Source organism: Balearica regulorum, chromosome 1, assembly GCF_011004875.1.
Source record: "Balearica regulorum gibbericeps isolate bBalReg1 chromosome 1, bBalReg1.pri, whole genome shotgun sequence".
Lineage (NCBI taxonomy): Eukaryota > Metazoa > Chordata > Aves > Gruiformes > Gruidae > Balearica > Balearica regulorum.
The window spans coordinates 196,030,541-196,048,324 of NC_046184.1; the positions used below are offsets into that span (position 1 = coordinate 196,030,541).

Genomic DNA, 17,784 nt, shown 5'->3' on the forward strand with positions numbered 1-17,784 from the left:
CCAAGGGTCAGCATTTTCAGTGGGTTTCCAAGGCGTCGGGGTGGGAAAAAGCCTACGTGCGTGGAGAGCCAAGTCGCCATTTCCCCGTGGGCTCGGCCGCGCTACAGCGAAGGAATCGCCCCCAGGGGTGGTGGACTCTGGGCAGGGGTTCCCCTGGGCGTGGGTCCCCCCGCACCCAGGCCCCCGCTGTTGGAGAGATGGTCCGGCCTTGCTCCTGCCGTGGGTACGAGGGCAGCGGGTGTTTTAGGCGAAGGCACCCTCAGCCCTCGTCCCTTCCCGGTAGCGGGGCCCGGGCTGGGGCGGGGAGGGTGGGCAGCGAGTGACCTCGAAGCTCGGCAAGGCACACGCGGAGGGAAGGAGGCAGCGCCCTCGGAGGGGGGGATTTCTCCTCTTACCTCTCCTTCATCGCCCGTGACCGAGTGGGAGCAGGAGCGGGTGGGAAGCGCGTTAGAAAAAAACAGTAGGCCGTCGCGGTGGGGTTTGTTGCTTAAAACAACCACGACAAAATGGTTTTGTGGATTTTTAATCAAAACTCCCTCCTCCTCCACCCCTTCCAACCCGCCAGCCCCAAGCACGGAGAAGAGCTGGTTAAAGTGGTGCCTACAGATCGGCCGCGATACACGGTTCCCATATTCCCACCCTCGCCCTTAGATCTCCCTCTCTGTCTTTTGCAAGTCTCTTGATTTCATCCTTTGAACCTGTGATTGGAGGTTAAAGTGCACCAGGTTGCAATGGAAGGAGGAAGCTCTTAAACAATAAAGGCTTGAATATTTAGCTGTGATCAGGTCGCTGCCCTCTCCTTATCTTTTTAAATGCAAATCGTCTTTTAGGGGTAGTAGCTATATACCCAGCGCCTCTCCACGTCACCTGCCTTTGGTGTGTCTGGGCCATTACTAATAGAGCCTTGTAAACAATCGTTAATCATGTAAGTGCTGCCGGCCATTGGATTCGGACCGGGAGCCGGGAGCGCGGAGCGCAGCGCGGGGCCGCGGCCCCTCCGCCTGCCCCCTCCCCGCCCCGGGCAGCCCGTCCCCAAGCAGCAGGCGCGCCGCTGGGAGAGCCCCGAGCAGCATGCGGAGAGCCGCCGCCGGGGCCCCGCCAGCATGTACGTGAGCTACCTCCTGGAGAAGGACGGGCCCATGTACCCCGGCCCGGTGCGACACTCGGGGGGACTCAACCTGGCGGCGCAGAACTTCGTGGGCGCCCCGCAGTACGCGGACTACGGCGGCTACCATGTCAACCTCGACAGCGCCCAGTCCCCCGGCCCGGCCTGGCCCGCGCCCTACGCCGCCCCGCTCCGCGACGACTGGGGTGCCTACGGCCAAGGGGCGCCGCCGGCCGCCGGCGCCGTCCACGGCCTCAACGGCGGCTCCCCCGCCGCCGCCATGGCCTACAGCCCCGCCGACTACCACCACCACCACCACCACCCGCACGCCCACCACCACGCCGGCCCCGCGCCCCACTGCTCCGCCGGGGTCATGCAGCCGCTCAACGCCGCCAACGCCGCCGCCGCCGCCGCCCCCGAGCCGCTCTCCCCCGGCGGGCAGCGCCGCGGCCTCTGCGACTGGATGAGGAAGCCGGCGCAGCCCCCGCTCAGCAGCCAGGGTAAGCGCGGGCCGGGGGGAGGCGGGCGGGAGGGCGGGCGGGGCGCCGCCGGCTCCCCGGGTCAGCGTGCGGCGGCGGGGGGCTGGGGGGGGGGGGGGAAGCACCCCGAAACAAACCCGCTCGAGGGCCGGTCCTCGTAAGAACGAGGGCTGCCGGGCTCAGTCGACAGCCTGTCCGCGCTGCTGGGTACGGCCCCGTCGCGGCGGCGGGCAGGCAGCGGCAGGAGCGGCCCTCCGCCGGGGAGCGGCCGCTGTCGGCCCCGGGGGGACGGTGCCTCGGGGTGCGCTGCGGCGGAGCGGGGCGGAATGGGCCGGGATCCCGAGGAAACGCTCGCGCTTCCTCCCGCTGCTCTGCTCGTCCGCTTATAGCCACTTAGAAGATTTTTATAACCAATTATAGTCATATAAATCATCGGCCGGTGTCGCTCCGCATTTGTTTCTGAGTCACTGGGCGCCTACCCTTTATTAAGGTCTCCGTGCGGCCAGGCCTCCCGAGTGGCGGCCGCGGCTGCCCGCCGACCCCTGCGGGCTGTGCCCCCGGCCGGGCCGGGCCGGGCCGGTCGGGCCAGGAGGTGCGAGGGCGTGCCCCCCTCACCTACCCACCTCCCGGTCCCCCGGCGGCGGGAGGCAGGCCACGGCCGCGGCGGCCAGGACGGGTAGGGCCATGGCCGGCGCCGCGCTCCCTTGTGATGTTAATACCCCGCAGACCCTCTGTTTTATCCCCCCCCTCCGCTTCTACCAGGGGAGATGCGTGTCCCCCCGCTTTGATATACACCTTCCACGACTGTTGTCTCCTCTTTTTTCTTTTTTTTCTTTTTTTAGTCTTTTAAAAAAAAATTATAGACGGTGGCCGACAAAAAAAAAAATAACATAAAAGGGTGGCGACTTTCGCGGTGAATAACGACTTCTGGCATTCCTCTCATCCCCTGACTTGCTCGACGGACGGCAGGGCCGGCGGGGGCTCCCGGTGCGGCGCGGGCTGAGGGCCCGGGCCACGCCCGCGGTCGCCGCGCCTCGGGGGAAGCCCCGGTGCCCCGGTGCCGGCCGCTGGCACCAGCTACGCCCCGGGTGGCGGTGGCGCTCTCCCAGGCCCGTCGCTCTTCCCACAGCAGCTCGTGGTGTTCCCACAGTTTGGGCTTGTGCGGTGGTGGCCGGTCCCTTGTCTCCATTCAAATTCTGCCTTTGGAGCCAGTGTTTATGTTAATGTGCAGGGCTGGGGGGATGAAAGCGCCTGCCGCCATTTGTTCAGTAGTGGTAATTCAAACAGAATGTGGCTGTCATTAAGGCTTTGAGAAGGGTTTTTCTTTGATAAGATCTCCTTGTCCTGCATTGTTTGGGATTGTGTTCCCTATTCACTGGCTCTGGGGAGTTTTCTCTGATCAGGCTTGTATCTTTACAGGGTGCTTTTGTTGTGGTTTGCAGAGAGTTTACCTGAACAAAGTCAGCCTGCTAGCCATTAAGCACCTTGGGGGCAGAGACTCCCCGCCTCGGCTCCCTGGGGAACGGGAGGGCCGGGGACACAACCAGTTAAACAAGAAACCCTCGGGAGAAAGGAGGTCAGCGGCTGCGGCGATGCACCCTCGCCGGCCGCTCGCTGGCATTCGCTTCGGATTTCGTTTGGTTTGTTTTTTTCGGGGTTTATTTTTGAGCGCTAAAGTTGCACGTCGCGCTTCCAGGGCCACTGAGAAGTCGCTTTGGTCGCTGTGCCGATGCCAGCGGCCGGGGGAGAAGCGGGGGGAGCCGGACCGGAGCCCGGCCGGGCCCCGAGGGGCAACCGACGGCCGCTCCCGGTTCTCCGCGCTTAGATCGGTCTTTCTCGTTTAGAAACGAAGCCGCCGTACCCTGAACGTGACTTTTCTTTGCCTTCTTTTCCCTTTTCCCTTCTCTTTGTAGAAAGTCTGGTTTCGGTAGGGAAGGCAAAACAAAACCGAAAGCCAACACCAAGTGCACAGTAAAGGTGTCCCAAGCGCAATGCAGGGGCGTGCTGCAGGGCTGGGGCTGGCAGCCGGGGCCGAGAGCCCGCTCTTGGCTTGCCCTTACAGCCGGCATGCCCGGGATTTCTGCCCCACGTCCCCAAGGAACTATGGAACCGCTGCTCTCCCCTCTGTGCTCTGTAAAGCCCCGGGCAGGGAGAGGCGAGCAGGAAGCCGGGGAGGCCTGATCCTGCTCGCCTTGCACCCGCAGAGACGAGAGCCGCGCTCCATCCAAGCCCTTTGGCTTTGGCTTTCCCAACCCCGGCTTTGTTCTCCGCAGTTAAAACCAGGACGAAAGACAAGTACCGCGTCGTGTACACCGACCACCAGCGGCTGGAGCTGGAGAAGGAGTTTCACTACAGCCGCTACATCACCATCAGGAGGAAAGCGGAGCTGGCCTCCAACCTGGGGCTGTCGGAGAGGCAGGTCTGTCTAACGAGTGGCGCTCCCCATGCCCGCCACATGTGGCCGGGATGCGCGGGGGCCGGGATGCGCGGGGGCCGGGATGCGCGGGGCTGGGATGCGCGGGGCTGGGATGCGCAGGGCCGGGATGCGCTCCCAGTGTGCCCCCCCCCCCCCCCCCCCCCCCAAACGGGGACGGCCCCGGGGAACCACCCCTCTCACTCCCCTCTTCCCCCCCCCGGCAGGTGAAAATCTGGTTCCAGAACAGGCGGGCGAAGGAGAGGAAGATCAACAAGAAGAAGCTGCAGCAGGCGCAGCCCGGCGGCGCGGAGCCGCTCAGCCCCGGCGTCCCGCTGCAGGGTCCCTCGGCGGGGGCGGCCGCCGCCGGGCTGGGTCCCGCCGCCCCCCAGTGACAGCGGCCGGGGGACCGCGGCGCAGGGACTGCTGGAGGGCGCGGCCGCGGCGGGGCCGGGCCGGGCCGGGCCGGGGGGGCACGGTGGGAGCAGCCCACCCCCGCCTATGCACTACACCGCCCCGCGGGGCCGGCCGTGTGTACAGATGTACAGTGTATGTGTCTCGTCGTCCGGGGGGAAGCGTGGCCATCGCTTTATTAATATTATTATTATTATGTTTGGGTGGGGTTTTTTTACCCTGGAGTTTGTTAGGTAAAAGGGGGGCACTGCCTGCCAGTCCGCCCCCGGTGAATCTCAGGGATCGGTCCGAAAGACCTTAGAAATGTTGTTGGGCTAACGATGAATTTTAACAGGAAAAAAAAAAAATTAAAGCACATTTTTTTATTTTATATTTTATTTTAGTTTTTTCTTGTAACCATAAATATGCAAAACGTTCATCCTGCCCTAAGGGCCAGAGCAGACAAGATAAGGCACTGTTTAAACGTTCAGAAGTGAATTGCTTAATGTTAGACACTTGTAAAAAGCCCATAAATCCAGTGCTGATAGTCATCCAGCCAGATTTATTAGCCGCAGTGCAGAGAAATTGGAAGAATGAAGTCTCCTCTGAAAAAGGCGTCCTTGCATGCTGGAGTGAGGAGCGTTGCTTGTGTCTGCAGAGTACTACTGCAAAGTGGTGCCGTTTTATTATGTCTTGTCATTTAATTTATGCGCTGTTTCTCACCTCCTTACAATTTTTAGCTTGTTTGGAGGGTTTTTTTCTAGTTAGTTTTCAGATGTCTCCTTGGTTTTATCAGCTTTACTTAGGCTTCATCGCAGCCCTACCATGAAATCCTCGGAAGAGCCCTGTGCTGTACCAGAGCCCACATTTCACAGGCTGTGCCCTATTTCCACATGCTGGCTAGATGGTGGGGACCACGATAGAGATGCCAAACGACTCACCACCAACCCGGAGATGAAAACCAGAAAACTCCAGCTGATTTGGCCAAATCGCCCTGACTGTATACCCTGTGTACTTCTTACTTGCAGAAGCCCCACTGAGAAATGAAGCTGTGCAGCTGGGTTGGGGCAGCCACACTGCAGCCAGTGACCGGGGCTGCGTGTGGGACCAGCTCATGTAGTCCTGGGCTACGGCAGGGCTGGGACCGCTGTCCAGCCCCAAACACGTTATGCGGGTTTCTGACTTCCCCAGCATTTGGCCCCACGTTGTTCCATTTTTCTTGTCAAATTTATTTAAGATATTCCATTTGCCTTCTTTGGGGACACTGTTTTCTCCTTGCTGACCCTGTTCTCATCTTTTTGCTGAAAGCCAAAGCCAAATGCCAGCAAGTTCTGCAGGACTGCATGAGGAGGCTTGGTTTGCCAGGGCCTGGCCCTACGGACAGGGTAGCTCTGCCTGGGAGAGCTTGGGGAAACTGTGAGCACCAGCCCCAAGCTTCCGTGGGTTTTGTCCACGTGTAGCTCCATGGCTAGTTGGGCCCGGGGCTGGGTGCTGACTGGCAGGCTGATAGTGGATGTGTGGCCATGCAAACCCGATCCAGGGCTTCTGTGCCTGGGGGAAGACTGTGGCGGGAGGCAGCACCTGCAGTGTGCAGGGAACCTGCTCAATTTTCTGCCTTGTGAGTAGTCTCCGAAGCAGGTCTGGCCAGGAGACACAGTTGCAGCACCCAGGAAGTTATGCTCGTTGCTCATGGGCTTGACACGCACCACGTCCTGTTGGGTCCAATGTCCATGGTTTGCTCTGGACCAGAGGGAGGCAGAAGCCAGATCCATCCTTCTTTGCCTCTAAAGGGTCCTTGGATCTTTCTGGAGGAGCTGCTTCCCTGGGGACACCTAAAGCTGGGCAGCACCCAAACTGAGGGGCTTGGCTCTGTAGCACCAGCCTTAACACCAGACAGAGGAGAGCAGTTGTTCCAGGGATGGCTGAATTAAAAGGGCTTTGCAGGCACCATGACCCACTCCTTCTTCTGCGCTATCCCCAAGCGGGCATGAGAGCTCTTGAGGGGCAGCAGCCACGCCGCCAGCTGGGGCGCGGGCAGCCCTGGGCGGTGCCATCCCTCCGAGGATGCCCTCTGGTGCCCGGGGCCGCCCCCGCAGCATTGATCCCCAGCCCGGCTGCTGCCCAAGTTGCTACGCGTTGCTGCGATACGCCTGTCAATAAACCCTGTTTGGATTGTGGAGCAGAGCACAAGGTTTGTTTGTTTAGTGGTTAGAGGTTCAAAAGTCGGCATTGTCCCACTGCAAACGAGTACAAGTTTTTTCTTCCTAAGGAAAAGCTGGCTGCGGTGAGAGGGAGGGAGAGATATCGGTGGGCCCTTTTATTTGCTTCCAGGAATAATTAATGGCAGCATGAAAAAAGATGACCACGGAGTTATGAAAGGCCATCAATAAGTAAATTAATCACAAAGGATCTGGGGGTGTAAGAGGTGCTGCTTGGCATGGTTTTGCTGGTGTTTCTCCATGCCCGTAGCATGGGGCTGGCAGACCCGAGGGTTCCCAACCACAATACTGGCACATGGCTGCCCCTGGCACCAGCCTGGGCATGGCAACATTTGGAACAGTTCCTATAACCCTTTAGCAGTGTGCTCCTCGTTGTCTTTAATGCTGGAAGTATCAAGATTTTCATCTCTTGCCTGTAGGACTTTCAAGAAAGAGAGTTGCCCTCCTTGAAGTGAACTGCTTGATGTCCACAAAGGTTTCACGTCTCCAAAAAGAGAGAGACAGAGAAATATGAACAGCCTGACACATTTTAAACATCCCCATTACAGATCTCCTCCTCTCTTTGCTAGAAAACATTCATTTTCTGAGCTCTCCTCAAACTCTTAATGATGGCAATGCAGAACTTGAATTTCTCAGTGTAAAAAGGAACCGACGAAGCAAATTATATCCACACCCAATTTCAAACATTTCCCCCCTCCCATCCCCAAACAAATAAACCACCAACCTTCCGGCTTCCTTCATACTGCTCATGTGCCATAAAGGAGCGTATAAAGGCACAAACTGGGTATCCTGTTTATCTGGGGGATATTTACAGACACCTGGACCAGTCCAGTGGCTGGACTATGATGATGAGCCTGAAGCACCATTTGGGAGAGGTGAGTTGGTTGTGGTGATCCCCTGCCCAACACATGGGTGTTTTCACCCCTCGCAGACCTCCCCACTGTCCTGCAGAAGCCAGCTGAGCTGGACCAGTGGGGCATGATCGGTCAGAGCCGCTGCACCTTGCCTGCCTGGCAGGGGCTGGAGCGGGTGTCCTTGGAGATTCTCTCCCCAGGCTGGGTAAAATCCAAGAAATCAGAAGGTTTGGCCCCAAAATTGCAGGATGGCAGTCCCCTGTACAATAGCAAAGCACTTAGGGTCCCTTCTTTTGGCTTAGCTCTTAGCCAAATATGAGTTTCTCATGATAGTTCTTTGAGTTTTGGGCAAGAAATGACCATATGTTTCATACCCCACCATGGGGAGACCAGTAAAGTCCTTAGAGGACTTGGATGGCATCTAAAGCAAATGTCTGCTTTCTCTGATCTGGAGTATCTTCTGGCAGCACATTATGTGTCCTCAGCCTGATAGCTGAGCACTCTGGATCTGCAGTTTGGACACAGTAAGCTTTTTCAAAAATGAAAAAAAAACCCCCACCTTATATCATCAGTAAGTAACAACTTCAAAGGCACCCCCCCACACACACACACTTTTTGCCCACAGGAGTGGCTTCGGTGAGGCAGGCTGTTTCCATTCCTGGGTTAAGCAGTGGCTGGAAGCACACATCCCGGCCATACAACAGAGGGCAGAGCCCATCCTTCAGAAACTGAGGGGGGTTTGCTGTGGGTGACTTAAATCTGTAAGAGGCTCCAGAGGGCTGTGCAAGGCCATAGGTTTCTCTTTGCCTCTCCAACAGCAGCTGGAGTGGAAGAGGAAATCACAGAGTTTACACTTCTGTTGACACAGCTCTGCTGGATGCAATGCTTCATAGCCAAAATTCATAACCAAATACTTTCTCTGGGTCCCACCCGGGTAATGGAGTTATGTGCTGAAGTGTAGAGCAGTTACAGCTGAAAGCAAAAGTTGAGTTGATGCCAGAGAAGCAGCACTGGAGGCCTTCCAGGAGCAAACAGCTCGTAAATGGTAAGGAAAGTCAGCAGGACATGAGTCTGCCAGAGGCATGTCCAGCTGCACAGGTAGCTCGGTAAGAAAACAAGGGCACCTTGGCATGAGAGGGCGTGGGATGGGTGGCCTGATGCAGCAGAGGACAAGTGCCAGGGAGGTGCATGCTAGGAAGCTCCCTAGCAAAACAGCTCTGGTTACTGGGGGACAACCATGGCAGAGAAGTATCAGGAACCTCTGGGGACAGAAGGGGCCAAACTCTCCTGGAAGCCTTAGGAGCCCTCTGGGCTTTGCTCCAGCTGAGTTCCTCGGTGGAGCAGGACATTCCCCCTCTCCTCCTTCTCACCTGCATGTTCTGCTGTGCTCTGACTTGGGTGAACACAGGCAGTTTCTTCTAATTAATGTCTCAGTTTCTGCAATGCCCCCAACTCCATTCTTGGTTTTGGGCACTTTCAGAAGTTAAACTTACCTTCCTTGAAAGAAGGGGACAGATACTCGCTTGCAAAGGGATGGGAAAAATTCGAACTATTCACTAAAACAAATAGTTTGTTGCCAGGAAACTGGAGTCAGAGACCTGGGAATCCCTTTCTAGCCCTGTATTTCTAAATTGAAGTATCATCTATGTTGGGACGACACCCACTGGATCCCCCTGCAGATGCTTTCAGAGTATGTGAAGTACAGGAAAAGAGAAGATGAAAGCTCACAGATGGCTCTCATTTCACGTTCACACAGATGTCTAGATACAGATCTGTAGCATTCAGCAGGACCCAGTACGATTAAACATTGGCAAGATGGCAGGTAACAGAAATTATTTTCCCATTGTTCCTCATGTCCTCTAATTATAATAATATCTAACCTACCATAATATCTATCTAACATAATATCTGTCTATAAAAATCTATCTAATGTGATACCTAACCTATTGGTCAAGGAAGAGGTTTTTATTCAATTCCTCACATTAATAAAAGTGCATCATTCCCTTTCTTAATGGTCTTGTGTGTTTCATAGAATTATAGACTGGTTTGGGTTGGAAGGCACCTTTAATGGTCATCTAGTCCAACCCCCTGCAATGAGCAGGGACAGCTTCAACTGGATAAGGCTGCTCAGAGCCCTGTCCAACCTGACCTTGAATGTTTCCAGGGATGGGACATCTGCCACCTCTCTGGGCAACCTGTTCCAGTTTCACTACCCTCATCGTAAAAAATTTCTTCCTTATATCTAGTCCAAATCTACCCTCCTCCAGTTTAAACTTCTAACTGCTCATTTCCAACCTGCAGATCTCTAGCACTTGAGCTGAACCGAAGACAACTAGACAGATGCCAAATGTAACATCTGGACTCATTATCTGCCTTGCGGCGCTCCTGCACCCAGCTGTAACAGGCAGGGTTAAAAAGCAAGCACTTCTTGTAGTGCTCTTCCAAAAGAAGAGAACGAGCCAAACAGAGCACATGGACCTTTCCTGCTCTCAGCATTCTTCTTCCTTTAGTCACCCAGGTATTTTTTGGCAGCTGTCGCAAGCTCATGTAGTTTTGCTTTTGAGTCAGATCCTGTTCCCCTGACATGCCTTGTTGCCTTCCATGGAGTCACAGCCCGTCCTTCAGATAACTTGCACAGAGCTAAAGACCTTTGTGAGAGAAAAACTGCCTTATCTCTGGCATTCTTCGGAAAGGGTCGCTCCTCGCTGCAGAACATCCCTTTCTCTGCAGACAGGTTTTCAGCCCTGGAAACTGAGATTGCTTGTGGTCTAATTTTTCCATGCCATGGTCTGACCATGCAAACAGAAAAATCTTTCAGGGCTACAGGACTTGCTTGGTCCCTTGCCTCCCTGAGTGACAGCAGAAAAGCCAGTTAGGGCTTCCAAAAAGGGCTTGCTTGTAAACAAGGCCTTGGAGAACGTCCTGCTGTAAAACTCAGATGTTGGAAACTAGGGGCATAACCACAATCTCAGGTGGGTCTCAGGTTTTTTAAGATCACAATTCTGCTTTTAGGCATCTCAAGTGAAAGATGGGTAAGAAAGACATGGACAGCAGAGGCCTTCTGAGCCTCCAAAGGCATTTAAGCTCCTAAATCAAGCAGGAGTCAAGAGGCACTAGCATCCAAGATTTTTTCCTCCTTTTTCCACAGTTTGAAAATGAGCCAATGCCTATCATGGAGATTGTCAGAAGTGATACAAAGAGCTGTGTAACTGTTAACTACTGTGGTTTCTTTCTTCAATTACATATTAGGGAAATTCCAGTCCTCACCTAATCTAGGGAACTTTTTTTTTTGTTATTTGTAAAAAGTAAGAACAAGAGAGGGAATTTACATTAGATCTCGGTGAGAATCACCTCCTATCAGCAGTACCAAAGAATATTTATTCTAGTTTACAATAAAAATGTGCTTCTGAGCCATAAATTGCAATAATAGAAAAAAACCAAACCACTAATTTTTCATATATAGTAAGTACAATATATTGTTTCTGTGTCCATTTTTTTTAGATCTTCTTTGATCCTCATCAAGATGCTTATATATATCTATAGATGTAGAGGTAACCACCGTGAGCTGAAAAGGGGTCTCTAAAAACATCTTGCGCAACAACTCCTAGGAATGTAGTGACTCAGAAGAAAAAGTGACTTTTTCTTATCAGGAGTGTATTTCTTCCTCCAGGATTTCAATCTAGAGAAGTGATCCTTTTCTGTTCCCGGTAACAACACCCTGTACTTCCAAAGCCAGAGCAGCACTTTGGACCTCTCTTTCATTTTCGGTCACTCCCTTGCTAAGCTCCCAACATGGTTCCAAAGGTGTTTTCCATTCCTGAAGGCTTGGCCTCTGCCGACAGCTCCTGCCGGTAAAACATGCCCTACATTATCTCTTTGCCTGTGGGCACATGCTCCTGAACTGGGGCAGGAAAACACGGCCCCAACACTGGTCCAAGGAAAGCAGCTCCCTGAGCAGGGGCAGCCAGGGCTGACTCAGTGAGGTCTCAGCAGCCCCAGCAAAGTTCATGGTGGTCCAGGGGCTGGGGGGGGGTCCAGCCTCCTTCCGTGCACATCCCTCCTCAGGCATCCTACCGTGGGCACCTGAAAGGCCATCTCCTTTCCCTCTCAGCCTAGGAAAGTGATCCTATATCCCCCATGGGCTGGGAGCTGCCATCGCACGGTTATCCTGGTGCTGGCCCCTTATGCATGAGACAGCAAAATTCAAGTGTAGCATGAGAAAGGAAATGCAAGAAATAATTTTCCTGTCTCAGAGATAAGAAATGAGGCCACTTCTGCAACAGGAAGAGGAAGAGCTGGGGCTGCAGTGCCAAGTGCCCTTGGGGGCAGGAGGATGCCCAGCTCCCCTTTCCTCAGCGGTACCTGCTGCCTCCCTGCCCAGAAGGAGCCCAGGCCCAGCCAACGCAGGCAGCAGTGCCATTCATCCCGACCTGGCAGCTGCCTGTGCCCCGTGTGAGGTTCCTGTCGTCGGTGAGAAGCTCAGACCAGCCTGTGATCTGCTCTGAGGTCCAGAGGAAAGGGAGACCCTGCTGAGAAGGGCATAGGTAAATGCACCACGGCAGCTTGCAGAGCCCACAAAAAACCAAAACCAAAACCAAACCAAAACAAAAAAACCCCACAAGCCCAGAAAAAACTCCATGCAACAGGAAAGAGTGACACCTCAGCAGCCACCGCTCCTTTCCAGCCAGGTCCCTCACAGTGTGCCACCATGCCACTCCCTTCCCCAGTCACCCAGCCTGCCCAGCCCACCAGTCCCTTCCTCCCAGCCCAGGGAAAAGCAAGGGCCCGTGTCAACTGTTAGGAGCACGTCAGCACAAACTGATGATTCATGCTGGAGGAATCAGCAGCATGGTTTTATCTGGCTTTAAATGTTTCAAGAAACAGTTCTGACATTTAATCTCAGTATATTTTTCCTTTGTGAACATCACACCCTCTGTATGTTGTTTTATAAAAGACATGAGACTCTGCTTTCTCCTAAATCAGCATGCACTCAGATCCCTACAGTAGTGCTCTTGAAATTCATGTCAGTCCTGGTTCAGAGGCTCTCAGACTGGGTCCCAGCTGCTCACTGCCCTGGGACCCTACAGCATCAAAACCCAAGAGCAGAGTACTTGTCTCACAAAGTCAAGCTCAGTATAGTGGCATCTCTTCACTCAAATAGAAATTTTCTAAAGTCATCGAGAACCTCCTCAGATGACAGAAATCTTCCTGGCTGCTGTCAAGATGCCCACTTGAGAGGCCACAGAAGCAAAGGTCAGGCTAGATTCCTACATCTGTCCTAATGAATTCAAAAGTGTTAGGGAATATTCCTGGGCACTGCAGCTCAACCAGCTGGGTTGGTAAAGGGTTAGTGTGGTCCACAGTCATCTCTTGACTTGGGCCAGCTACTGCTTGCCCAAAGAAGTCCTGGGCATGGTTTGAGAGTTGGTACAAGCAAGGGAGTGTTCCCAGGATGTGGTTTGGGTGCAACCAACTTGTCCTAGAGGGTAACAGAGAAGTTGTCTGCATATGGGCCATTTGGTGACAGCTGGCCTCAGTGCTGAGGAGTGATCTGGGTCATGCTCAACTTACAGGTGTAGATGTAGTCTCAGATTCATAAATGGCATTGAAATCACATAAGCCAGTTGGGAAAAGGCATTCCTTCATGTGCTTTCATAGGAAGTCCTGGATAGCTGGAGACATGACCACAGTGAGATGTTCCAGGGGATCTACTCTCTTCTCAACAGGAAGGCAAAAGCAGGAGAATTGGGATAGATGCTCCAGCTGTGCTGAACTTACAGTATTGATTTCTGCCAGGAAGCTGCACAGAATTGAGCCTGTGCAGTTGGTAGGACTGAATGGCTGGGGTAAGGACAGCTGCCAACACCCATCTGCCAATCCCAACCTGCTGGCACACTGACCAAGAGCAACCTGAGTCTTTGCCTTCCAGTAGGGATTTGCTACCTGTTTCTTCACAGACAAAAGTGCTCCTACTGCAGCATCTCTGTGCTGTGGGGCTGGAATGGGCATGGGACATGCTCCAGGAGGGTGTGCCTTTTGCATTAGGAAGGTCTGGACCACAGCTGGTCACTCCCAATCTGCAGCAGAGCCCAGCTGTAGTCCCTGTTCCACCTTGCGCTGCTCAGCAAGTGCCTTATGCTCACTGCCTGCATTCCCCAGCCCTCCTCTGCTTTGCCATTTGCCTGCCCCCATCACTTCTCCCTCTGGGGAGACACTACTGCTCTGTAACTGCCCCGTGGGTGGATTCTGGGTCAAAGTCAAGGGGGTCAGAGTCAAAGAGAATGAATGAATGAATGAATGAATGGGAAAGGGAAGGGAAGGGAAGAGGGAGAAGAGAGGAGAAGAGAAAAAGAAGAAAAAGAAGAAAAAGAAGAAAAGAAAAGAAAAGAAAAGAAAAGAAAAGAAAAGAAAAGAAAAGAAAAGAAAAGAAAAGAAAAGAAAAGAAAAGAAAAGAAAAGAAAAGAAAAGAAAAGAAAAGAAAAGAAAAGAAAAGAAAAGAAAAGAAAAGAAAAGAGAAAAGAAAAGTAAAAAGAAAAGGCCGCCCAGGATCGCTCGTTACCAGCGGAGCAGCACGGCCCTTCCCCGCCCGGGACCCGCGGGCGCTCGGTGTCTGCCCGGGCCCGGGCCCGGCCCGTGGCTGCGCTGGCGCGGCGCGGCCGGCAGGTGGCAGCGTCGCCGCGGGAGGCGCCGGGGCCGGGCCGGGCCGTGGGCGGGAAGGGGGGGGCGCGGCGGAGCCTCAGCCTCAGCCCCAGCCCCAGCCCCAGCCTCAGCCTCAGCCCCAGCCCCAGCCTCAGCCTCAGCCCCAGCCCCAGCCCCAGCCCCAGCCTCAGCCCCAGCCTCAGCCCCAGCCCCAGCCCCAGCCCCAGCCTCAGCCTCAGCCCCAGCCCCAGCCCCAGCCTCAGCCCCAGCCCCAGCCCCAGCCTCAGCCCCAGCCTCAGCCCCAGCCTCAGCCTCAGCCTCAGCCCCAGCCCCAGCCTCAGCCTCAGCCCCAGCCCCAGCCCCAGCCCCAGCCTCAGCCTCAGCCTCAGCCCCAGCCCCAGCCCCAGCCCCAGCCTCAGCCCCAGCCCCAGCCTCAGCCTCAGCCCCAGCCTCAGCCCCAGCCCCAGCCTCAGCCCCAGCCCCAGCCCCAGCCTCAGCCCCAGCCCCAGGCTCAGGCTCAGCCCCAGCCCCAGGCTCAGCCCCAGCCCCAGCCCCAGCCCCAGCCCCAGCCCCAGCCTCAGCCTCAGCCCCAGCCTCAGCCCCAGCCCCAGCCTCAGCCCCAGCCCCAGCCTCAGCCCCCCCGGCTCCGCGGGCAGCTCCCTGCCGGCTCTGCGGCGCGTCCTGCGCTCCGACCCTGATGCCTCCGGGTTTAAGAGCGAAGCCACCGGTGTTTTCCGTAAGGGGATTTCACCCGGCTCCGGTTGCGTTCTGCCAGACCCGACGTACTCCATCGAATTACTGCCAGCAGCATCTCTCCTGCAAAGGTGAACAGCAGAAATTAGAGCTGGCAGTGAGAAACGCGCCGCCGCCTCCTCGGGACTGCATTATTGCCTGGTCTGACCTCCCGAGTGGGGTTGCCTCGGCTGGCACACCCTCCCTCCCTTCCACGTGCTTGTGCCACCAGGGATCAGCAGGAGTTTTGAAACCGCTCAGCATCCATTTCCCACTGAGCAACACAGTAGCACTGAGCAGCATAGTACAATGCCACTTGTCCTCCTCCCTCTGCAGGTTTTTTCCCTTTTCTTCAAATACTTGTTGCTGCTGCAATACAAGGCATCGGCCGTTGCTGTCCTGTAAAACACAGCTGCATGGAGTAGAACCTGCAAACGCCTGTGGCACTATCTGGAGAGCCATGGTGGCACTAAAGAAAGCCATTGTATGTCCCACACAAACCGTGCTTGAATGGCTAAACAAATCCCTCGTCCTTACTTTTCTCTCCTCAGATTTCCACACGTATTATACCCCTGGTATCCTCCTTCACAGCTGCTCTCCAAGAGTGTGGTCCAAAGTCCATTCACATCAGTTCTGTCGGCTGCAGTCAGCTTTGGACCATGGCCTAGGTGTCCTTTGCTGGCTCTTGGCTTTATGCCTCTTCCATGCCCTCACTTGGAACAGTCTCTGCCCATCTGAAGGTTCTCTTTCATCAAATTTCCCTTAGTCCCATTTTGCTCAGGATGCCTTGCTACGTGGGGTGAATGAACATATCTGGATGTAGCAGGGACCATCTAAGAGACAGCAGAAGATGGGGAGATTACTGGCAAAGGGGGGTATGTCCTGGAGTGTCAGCAAAAATATAAAGGTGGCCAACAGCCAGGATGTATTAGGCCTCAAAAGGAAACTTAAGCAAGGCAAGGAAGTTCTTCAGCAGGACAAGGCAGGAGAATGACAGTGAGGAGAGCATCGAACTGGTATATGCCCTAAGTAGATGAATGTATTACCCCAGTTTCAAACAGGACAGTACTGGTGGGGGGAGGTGAAGGTGATGGCAAGGGGACTCCTCAAAAATAGAGCTGGAGCATTTTCAAAGGCTCACCTCATCCAGCCTCATTTTCCTTAGTTACACTGGCTATAGTCATGGCATTGCTGACAGGACTACACCTAACCACCTCCTCAAGCTGTCCAAATGCTTGGAAAACAGGACTTGCGAGGATCAAGCTTGTCTGAGCAGCCTTCGTTTTCTTCTCATACACATGGGCTTGAGACCCGCTCCTGAGCGCTGCAATTGCAACTTTCCCCTCTCTCAGGATCCCCATGCAGAGGCTGTACTAGTGGAAGACACCCAAGGCTGCACAGTGAACATCCCCCTTCCCCAGTCTCACTTTCCATAAGGAGCTGTTGAAGGTACCTGAGGTTTTCACCCATCTCTTATTCTCTCTTATGGATTCATCCCTAAGCAGAAGTCTGTCTGGGCCAGAAGCATGACTAACATCCAGCAGAGAAGTTAGGAGGGGTTAGAGGAACAGAAGTGCCCTGCAAGGACTTTGCAAGTTGTTGGGTAAAATCACCTCCCACAAATTTTACTCCCTCTCCCCACTCTTCTAGCAGCTGTGCTGCATCCATGGTCTTGTGAATCGCTCTCCTCTGCCTGCCTCCCTGCCTCTTTCCTGGCCCCCAGATCTTACAGGAGCACCCAGCTCCTGCTTTGTGTCAAAGCTAGTGCAGATACAAGTGCAGGGTGAACTGTTTCTGAAAATGAGAGCGATGGCACTTTTTGTAGGACACTGAGTATTTTTTTGGATCGGTGAGCTGAGCTGTCTCATCCAGCTGCTTCATGTTTGCTACAGAAACAGCAGGCAGAGAGGTAGCACTAGCACTTCAATGTGACATGCCACTGCACCCTTAGATTGGGATGTGACTTCTTTCTGGCTCCTTCCTGTCCATCGGTGCTCCCCAGCTCTACCCTTGTCTGACAGTTACTCCATCTGCATCATTGCTTTCTGCCCTGGCCTTCATTCTATGTAGCCCTGAAGGAGAGAGGGAGGTTGAAAGCAAATTGTGCCTCTTCTCTTCATCTCTGGCACTCTTCCGGCCCCCAGCCTCAGCTCTTTCCCTGTCCCATGGAGGGAAGTACTGTCTTTCCAGTTGCTCTCTCCCTGGCTGGCTTTTAGCTCCTGCTGCATCCTCCTCCATCTCCCACTCCAGGCTCCATAACCAGGCAGAGAGCCAGGCTGGCATTACAAAAGCGTGCAGAAGAAACACCACATTTCCCTCAGTCTGACTTCCCCAACTTGGTGCTGACATGGCTCGCAGGTTCCAGCTTGCTTCTTCCTTGGTCCTGACCTTAACCTGTAAAAGTTGTCCCCATCCTGAGCATCCCTCTCCCCAGTGAAGAATGAAGCCCTGATGTATCTAGTGACCGCATTTGGAGAAGCACAGACACGGAGATTTTCCAACCAGCTATTGCTGCTCCCAGCCCTCTGTCATCTAATCGCAGGGACTCCACTGGGAGGGCAGGATTTTTCAGACCTTCCGTGAGCAGTGCTGGTGTGTGGCTTACCTCATTCCTCAGGCCCGAGCCGAGAGGATGGGATAAAAGCAGGCATAGGAGCTAATGGGACTTTACTGGAGCAGGGCGTAAATCTGCCATCCCAAATAGATTTTTATCTCTCACATCTTTGCAATTTTCCTGACAATTTCCAGTGCCTACATCTAAAGCACTTGAGATTATTTTTCCCAGGAACTGTGAGGCAACTCTATGAGATGTTTTGCCAAAAATAGTTTTATTTAGAGTCCTGGGCAAGCTGGGCTGTGTGTACCTGATCTGTACTGACGAGGGACAGTCAGAACAAACCCTGCATATAACAGTGAATAAACACTAGTGCAGAGAAACTGCAAGAAATCG

General features: G+C 54.4%; 1 protein-coding gene across 1 annotated transcript; it reads left to right on the plus strand.

Annotated features, from left to right (window-relative positions):
* Positions 1 to 1,103: 1,103 nt before the first annotated feature.
* Positions 1,104 to 4,808, plus strand: CDX2 (caudal type homeobox 2). Its single transcript, XM_075742968.1, has 3 exons — positions 1,104 to 1,605; positions 3,858 to 4,003; positions 4,225 to 4,808. The coding sequence occupies exons 1-3, from the start codon at positions 1,104 to 1,106 to the stop codon at positions 4,390 to 4,392; spliced, it is 816 nt and encodes a 271-aa protein (XP_075599083.1). The 3' UTR covers positions 4,393 to 4,808.
* The last annotated feature ends 12,976 nt before the right edge of the window (positions 4,809 to 17,784 follow it).

Excerpts from the sequence above, each read along its gene's own strand:
- CDX2 (XM_075742968.1), top strand. The coding sequence starts at position 1,104 with ATGTACGTGAGCTACCTCCTGGAGAAGGACGGGCCCATGTACCCCGGC. Across the intron at positions 1,606-3,857 it reads GCCCCCGCTCAGCAGCCAGG|TTAAAACCAGGACGAAAGAC; the intron begins GTAAGCGCGGGC and ends TGTTCTCCGCAG. Across the intron at positions 4,004-4,224 it reads TGGGGCTGTCGGAGAGGCAG|GTGAAAATCTGGTTCCAGAA; the intron begins GTCTGTCTAACG and ends CCCCCCCGGCAG.